Here is an 8,728-nt window from a genome sequence, read left to right on the forward strand (position 1 = left end):
GCTTAATTCCAGAATGATATTTTAGATGAAACTAGTCTAAAGCAAAGGCTGGTCATCCCAAGTCACATCAGTTTCTTAAATTCCCACCAGTGTCCTGTCCTTTCCCCATCTATAAGTCATGTGCCTGGCATCACTTTGACTTACTTCAATTTCCCTGGGCCTTGTCCGTATCCTTTAGTCTCTAATTTCCTGTAAAAGTTCCTTAGTTTGGCTTCAAAATCTCTCTTGTAAGGGGCTGGCGCCCTGGCATTGGCACGCTGAGTACCTACAGCAAACCACAAACAGAGAACAATCTGGATTTGTGCATCGTCCTAATGTTCACCACATCAACCTGAAAAAATACTCTGACAGTTAACAAGTAAGGGAGGCAACACTTTCAGCTTCTCTTTCTTCATCTCTCCAAGTTGGAGGATGTAACAAACTGTAAGCAAGGTCATAAGAGATATCTTTTCTGTGGCATTTTGGTTGAGAATAAAAATCCTGCTAAATAGTTACATTATTGCCCATGTGTTTCTCAAATATGAGTCACACCAATATGAGTCAAGCAGAATTACTCATGTCTAATGGTAACTGTTCAGGGTGGAATGTCTTTGCTAGCTGCTGAAATGATATCACCACAATTAGACACAAAGTTACAGTGTGAACGTACCCAGCATATAGTATATAGGGCACAAATAGTGAGTTTTTACCATTCACTATAAATTTCTCGCCACCACCCCCAAAACCTCCTTCATACACACATTATCACAAAGATAACTAATATATTAGATACATAACTACATATATTTCATTATCAGGATAAAATAACTCTTATATAAAAACAGAGTCCAGACATAATTGCCAAAGACCCGTGTCTACTGGTTGTACAAAAAGTGAATGATACTAATATTTATTACATCCTTAATACATTATGTGCCAAGTTCTGCGACAATCTACAGATTATTTAAATATATTTTAGTGTTATTCAATGGCAGTATCATTATCAAAATGTAAAAGTAGTTTGTACTTCTTTCTATAGAAAAATCTGGCTTTGTGTTACAAAGTGACTAAGTAACACAGCAGGCTATAAAACTGATGATGAATTTGAGAATCAGACACACAGCTATGACAGAAACACTGGGTATTTCTACTAAATATTTCCAAACTCAATGAAAGAAACCAGAAAGCAAAAATTGCAAAGTTCTTGTTCATCGCATACCATGTAAATTCATTAAAAGTTTCTTGAGCAAATCAATCAACTAAATGGTTCTTATTCACCACAAATACTGGGTTAGGTTCTACAGAAGATGCCCTTAATAAACAAAGTGGGGTTGCTGGAATAGATACTTTAGGTAGGGAGACAGAAATAAAACATCAAACAATTAGAGAATAATTAAGTCCTAAACTAGATGGTCATAGCCCGGCAACTGTACCCAGTCGTATAGATCTATCTTGTTTGCCCCACAATCTTTTTGGAAGAGTTTAAATTAATTACCAACATCTGAAAATTAGGAGAGTTCAAGTAAAAAAACAAACAAACTATACTTTTCTCTTAAAAATTATTTGGGAAATCTTGCAATAACAAGTTTGAGTCTCCTTAGGGATTTGGCAGGCAGCTGCACCCACTCTGTTAGCTGAGGCCCATGCTTAACACTCTGCCAGAGCCACTCAGTGACACTGGCTGCCTGGCGCCCTTGGCATTTGCATTTGAGACCAGTGTTGCAGAAAAGTAATAGTAATGTTAGAGAAAAGGAATGAGTATAAGTAGAGATCAAAGTGGAAAAGAACTTGGGGAGGAGGCTTAATTGGAACCAAACCTTGCAAACAAGAAGAACCCAGATTTTATATGGAGCAGAGTAGCAAGAGCTGGAATAAGCATTGCCCGTGTGTTCAGAAGATGCTGAGAGGATCCCAAAGGAAAGTGGGGTGGTTGGGGAGTAAGTGGGAAATTTAATAAATCAGAAGGTTTGGAACCAAATTATAAGAAGAATTTTAAAAATCCATTAGGGGAGACTGGGCAAGGTACAGCCAACAGAAGGAAGAAGACTTCATGCCTTCCTGGGCAAGGGTACAACATCCAAGGGGTGTTTTATTTAAGGAATTATTTTCAGAGTGTGTTGAGTGAATCTCGTTGAGTGGGCAAGAGGAAAGAGCCCCACTTAGGAGTCGCTGCAGCAATCGAGGCCTGAGGGGATAGGCCTAGACTGGAGTGGGGGACTCAGACCACAACTTATTCTACAACGAGAAATAAGCATAGGAAACAGAGTAGATCAGTAAGGAAGAGGAATCTGAAGTGCTGATGATAATGTAAAGAATTTTTTGTAATAAGAACAATAGCTATGGGTTGGGTGTGGTAGCTCATGCCTGTTATCTAGCACTCTGGGAGGCTGAGGCAAGTGGATTGCTTGAGTTCCCGAGTTTGAGACCAGCCTCAGTAAGAAGACTCAGTAAGAAGAGTAAGACCCTATCTCTATTAAAAATAGAAAAACTGAGGCAAGAGGATCCTTTGAGCCCAGTAGTTGGAGGTTGCTATGAGCTATGACATCACGGCACTCTACCCAGGGAAATAGCTTGAGACTCTGTCTCCAAAAAAAAGAACAACAACTATCATTAATTAAGGGCCTTGTATACATTATGGAAATGCACTTGACACAGGGGATCTTGGGAAATCTTCACAAGTCCATGAAGCAGGTATTATTATAGCTATCATCACCACTTTGCAACTAAGGAAAATGAAGATGCAGTTTCCTGCTGAAGTCCTATGGCAGTGACAGCAGGTTTGGGTTTTGAGCCAGATCTATCTGATGCTACAAGTAGCATAGAAAATGATGCTGGTGAACAGGGGCATGCGAAGCTTCATACACACTGAACTGGTGATGACAGCTGGCCAAGAGGACATGTTCTACCAGCACTTGAAAATACAGTACTTAAGGCCGAGCACAGTGGCTCACTCCTGTCATCCTAGCACTCTAAAGGCCAAGACTGATGGATCCCTGGAGCTCAGGAGGGTGAGATCAGCCTAGGCAAAAGCCAGACCCTGTCTCTACTAAAAACAGGAAAATTAGCCGGGCAGGCACTATAGTCCCAGCCACTCAGAAAGCTAAGGCAGGAGGATCACTTGAACCTAGATGTTTGAGGTTGCTGGGAGCTGGGCTGATTCCCTGGCACTTTAGCCTGGGCAACAGAGTGAGATTATTTCAAAAAGAAAGAAAGAAAAGAAAATACTTGAGTAGGGCAAGAGATGAGGACCACACATGTGGACAGAACAAGTCAGTACGTGGACAGCACTTGGGCAGTACCTGCCTCTTACCAAGCCCCATGTAAGTGTTAGCTCTTGTCATCTGCATAGAGGTAAATACTAACGTCATGGGAAATGTGTTGAGGTTTTACAAATGAATTTGTACAAAATTTGCATGATAATCTAACGATCTGTTAGTATAGTTATGATTCCTTTACCTGAAGATCTAAGAGTTTTGTCACAAGAGAACAAATAAACTTGACCATAAAAGATAATGGGAAGCAGAAGAGACTCCTGGGCAGTGGTCCTCAACCTAAACTGCACATTAGAATCACTTAGGAAGCTTTTAAAAACTCTACTGTTCAGGCCACACCCAAGGCCCATTTCATCAGAATCTGCAGGGGTGGAACCCAGCATGAGTGGCTTACAGAGCTCTCCAGATGATGCCAATGTGCAGCCATGGCTGAGAACTACTTATTCCCTTACAGAAAGGTCAAGTATAACCAACAAAACACGTGGGCAGCATCCAGACACTAACACAAGGCAACGGCCTCCTGTGTGTTTGAAAGGCATGGTCTGCAACATGAAGGAACGTGGTTTCCATGACCGAAGGCCCCCGCCATGCTGGACCAGGGACATGACAGTGCAGTACAAACCACTCGGAGGTGGCACAGTGAAGTTGTCAGCGCCCTGGTCTGAGAAACCGCAGACTACTGAACCCAGACAGGGCAGAGAGCAGTGGTAGGGAGTCAGCTTTCATGAGCACAGCCATTGAGAGGGAAGAGGAAAACAAAAAACAAAGGGCTGAATGAAAATCTTTCAAGAGTCAAAAGAAACATGATTCTTTACGTGTTGATTACTTTAAAAAACAGCACATACAGTGTACTATTGCTGTATAATTTAAGATACTTACAAGGATGTGGGCAGTGCCAGAATGCATTCCATCAATATCAGTACAAACACAATAAACATGAGCTCTGACTCCATTTACACTCCAGGTAAAATGGCTTAATTACATAGACTCTGGAGAAAGGCACTGTTAAATGCAAAAATTCTTTGCTAGTTCTGTTATGAAAAAAATCATTTCCATATTACTTCATCATTTTAAAAATTATAGTAAATTGTGGTGCTTGCCTTTGTCAAATTCTTTTAAGTTACTCTCAAAAATCTTTTTCAGGATATTATAAGGGTACAAGTGTTCTGGTTATGTGAATTGCCTTTGTACAGTTTGAGTCAAAGTTAAGTGTCCAATAACCAGACAGTGGGCATTGCAAATGAGTACAACCTTCATGCAAAGTTGTACGGTGATACCTCAAAGCATCTCGATAGCTTGGCACCCGTAGCTCAGTGGTTAGGGTGCCAGCCATGTACACCAGGGTTGGCAGGTTTGAACCTGGCCGGGGCCTGCTAAACAACAATGACAACAACAACAAAAATGGTGGGTGCCTGTGGTCCCAGCTACTTGTGAGGTTGAGGGAAAAGAATCACTTAAGCTCAAGAGTTGGAGGTTGCTGTAAGCTGTGATGCCTTGGCACTCTACCCAGGGTGACATAGTGAGACTCTGTCTCAAAATGAGTGAATCAATCAATAAACAAATGTAGCCCTACCATTTGATCTAGTAATATTACTAGGGTATATTTACCCCAAAGGGAAAGAAGTCATTTTATCAAAAGACACCTGCATTGGAATGTTTACTACAGCACAATTCATAATCACAAAGATGAGGAATTAATCCAAGTGCCCATTGACTCACGAGTGGACTAATAAAATGTGGTACGTGTATATCATGGCCTTTGTCAAATTCCTAATACAAGTCAGGTACAAGTGCCAAGAAATTCCAGAGCCAAAATGATGTTACTTCCACTTTGGAAATAAAAAATGTTCTTGGAAGACTGAGCTAACAGAATTATATGGGAGCCATAACTGCAAGTGAAGTTCTAGGGCATTATAATTTTAAAAAGAGAATAATTTTATGGTCTTTTTTACAGTCCTTTGGAAAATCAGGTACAAAAAGTCAATGTCACATCTAGTAAGTGATCAAATGAAGGGTTGACTTTATAGATAGTCAGCATTATGTTAATTATTTGCAGGAAAAATTTCAGTAACAAATATTAGGGAGGTTTTTTTTTTTCTTTGTGATTGCTAGGTAGACCTAAAGAACTTTCTAAAGTATTAGCCCATTTCTATGTACTGTTAAAAACCTGCATAATCATACACAGACAAAAGAATTCTACCTGACTAAATATTTCAGATGATACTAGAAATATCTTGGCATCAAACTCCTGAGCAGTCTGAATCTTTCTCAATTCTGGGTGTGCAACACGGAAGCCAGAGTGCTGGGGTTACTAGCACCCACACTGCATTGGATGGCGGTCGGAGCTTAGCCTAAGCCAGCGTGGCTCCAGGCCTCTGTCCTGGGATGGCTAAGAAGCCCTCTTCTTTCCTGGTTCACTTTTAAGACATCTCTATGACATTGAAAAAATATATTCCCTGTTAGTAAATAAGAACAAAACATTAATCATTTTAATAAATTCTGAAAGGCGCTATCTTCTGGAACATAGCTTAGCGCTGGAACTTAAGAAAAAAATTCCTCCCAAATAGCTGGCACAGAGCACAAGCTCTGAAGTCCTAGCATGTTTGCTTTATTCCCTGAGAGCAGTAAAGGCCCTCAGGTCAGTGTTTGAGCTTGCTGATGCTCGTGTGCATACCATTTATGGAAAACAACAACTTGAGGCTCTGATTTCTCAAGCCTTGACAAAGGTATTGGCAAAGAAGCAACTTATCAAAAAAAGGAAGCTGAAGGGTCTGCCAATGGCAGGCATCCTTGGCCAGCACTGAGGGTGAGGCCAAGGCCAAGGGAGACTAACAACAAATGAAATCTCTGTGTGGTGATGGAGACAGTGTCTGGGGCTTTTCTTCACTCTCCAGAATCGCAAGTGCCCTATCCCTCCCCACCTGCTGGGCATCCTTCACTTGTGCTACCTGGATCTCAGATCATCTTTGCAGTGCTAAGCCAGGGGAGGAGCTAGAATACTTTTTCTAAAAAAAGTTATCAACCTGCTTCAGGAATTGTAGGAAAGATGAGAAAAGGAGGGGGAGGGGGTGGAGAGAAAGAGAGAGAAATAGAGAGGAAAAGAGGAAGGGAAGGAGCAAGAAAGGGAATCGAGAGAATATTTGTGAAAAGAGTGGGGGATGAGATAAACAGAAGCTAAGATCTTACAGGAAGAAAGAGAACATTCTTAAGGAGCCTGCTATGTGCTGGGAGAAGTAATTCCTTCTCATAATCCATGCCCTCAAGACAGCCTTCAACACAGACCCACAAGGCTCTTCTAGGTTCCCTGAGTGTGTGTTATTCTGTTGAGTGTAACTTTGTGCTGATATTAACTTCCAAGAAGTCCAGTTCCAGTCATATAACAACAATTCCGCATTATGATAAGCACAATGATCCCCTGAAACCAAGAGATAGCCTCAGTGTGTGGGGTATACGAGAGCAAGGAGAAGTAAATAGAACGCAAATAATGGGTTAAACAAATTCTCATGCAATTAAACTCACACAGTTAAAGCTTTGGATGCCTGGAAAATTCACATCAGGGAGCACATCTCCAATAATATTAGACAAATTAGGTGTCATTGCATTTAAATTCCTAGAAATGTGCAGCTTAAATAAACTTCTGGGTCCCTTATTTGGCATAATAAGCCATACGGCGTTTGGAAAGATCTTTTCTTTCTGGCATCACTGAGGTTGGGATTGGCATTATAATGGTCATAGAAAAATAAACCTTCACATTCCAAAATTTTGACAAATTTTAGGTGAGCGCTCTAACAGCTGCAAAGGTAGTGAGTCAAAGTTTCCAAAGCCCCTTTCTCTCCGTACTTGAAAAGACATGTAAATGTGCTTGGAATGGGAAAAGTGTGGAAAGTTTACCAGGTTCCTAGGCTTTCTGAATGAAGATCATTAAAATTTATTATTGTCATAATTTTCACAATGTTATTCTCACACCACTAAGAGGGATGAAATTCTAGCCACAAAGAGGAGGTTCAGGTCACTTTTAAAAATCTACTTGAAATGCTGTTTTCACAAAACTCTCAGGAATACTGGTAGAAGGAGAAGCTTATTTTACACAAAGAAACAGAAGAATCCTCCACAGGGGAAATGAGGTTAGCTAGTCCTGCCCTTGGGTCATGTGGAATTAGTTACAGTTACTTCCATTGATATCAGGCAGTTCATCCCAATTTCAAGATCAAACAAAGCCCACTAAAACAGAGAAGGCCAAAAATATGGAGATGATTCTTCCTGAAAATTAAAACCACCACAAACACTGCTAGCAATTTAGATATATTTGGGTTACACATGTCTTTGGAAAATGTTTAGCTCTGAATCTAAGTTTCCAGAATGCATTTTTTTATTGCCACCAAGAATTACTCGTGCATTTGCCATGCTAAATGAAGAAGTATATTTAGTCAATCTTTAGAGTGCTCATATAGTCTCAGGGAATGTGCAGCCAGTCTTAAGAGCATGCCTTTCCAGCACTCCAAAGAGACCTTTTCTCAGGGAGGGTGCTCACAGAAACGGCCTGGGAAGAAGAGCCTTGATGGGCATAAGCAATATCCACATGGCTTCATTTCCTTAGCTTGAAATATCAGGAAAGGGGACAATCCATTTTAAACTTCAGCACAGGTTTTACCAAGATAAAGACGAGTCAAGATGATTAAGTATCTAAGCAGCTCTGCAAATCCAGGAAGAAATGGATTCAAACATTCCAATCATTACCGGTTCAAATACGGACAAACCATACTTCTTAGATTCAAATTTCCAGAACTAAAGAAAAGGGAATAAATTAATGTTTATTAGCTACTCATTCTGTTCCAGGCACCAGGTAAAATAACCATGAGAAATAAGGTGATGACTATGATGCCCATTATACAGAAAAAGAAATCCAGGGTCAGGGAAGGAGGGAAATTGCCCAAAGCCCCACGGTTGCTAAATGAGGAAGGCAGCTGGGAATTCCCTCAATCCCCCTACACCATTGAACTTACCTGTAGTATCATACATTGGTTTCCCTCCACCTATGTTACTGAAACAGGCAGCCCTACTTCATCCCAAAGCTGGCTGTGCTGCTGCTCCCTCTGTGTGGCCGTTCTCAGGGGTCACTGCTTCTTTGTCTCACTCCACAAACCACTTTCCTTCCTCCCACATTCTGTGCCCTCTGCAGGGACACGCTCAACTTTCCCCACCTAACCTCCCTTCCTTCCCTCTTCTCTAACTGCTGTCCTATTTTGCCTCCTTTTCATCTCCATACTTGTGAAAAGAGCATTCAACGCTTGTAGATTCTACTTTATACCCAGGATCACTCCATAACCGGTCACAATCCAGGCGACGACCTATTCCTCCACAGAACCTGTGTTGGCAAAGACCATTCTAACTTCATGACATTCGTCTCTAATGGACTCTTTCTTTTTTTTTTTTTTTTTTGAGACAGAGCCTCAAGCTGTCCCCCTGGGCAGAGTGTG

At 41.0% G+C, this 8,728-nt stretch overlaps 1 protein-coding gene across 2 annotated transcripts in view; it reads right to left on the reverse strand.

Moving 5' to 3' along the window:
• Positions 1-8,728, reverse strand: part of HECW2 (HECT, C2 and WW domain containing E3 ubiquitin protein ligase 2) — a 130,170-nt gene that overhangs the window by 41,842 nt on the left and 79,600 nt on the right. The window contains exon 13 of one of the 2 annotated variants that reach the window (XM_023516935.1): positions 145-265. In XM_023516935.1, the coding sequence (XP_023372703.1) occupies positions 145-265 (121 nt within the window). Of the gene's footprint in view, positions 1-114; positions 266-8,728 lie in introns of those variants that run through there. The other variant, XM_023516936.1, reaches the window with a different exon arrangement.

Source organism: Otolemur garnettii, unplaced genomic scaffold (assembly GCF_000181295.1).
Source record: "Otolemur garnettii isolate 467f Iridium unplaced genomic scaffold, OtoGar3 scaffold00100, whole genome shotgun sequence".
NCBI lineage: Eukaryota > Metazoa > Chordata > Mammalia > Primates > Galagidae > Otolemur > Otolemur garnettii.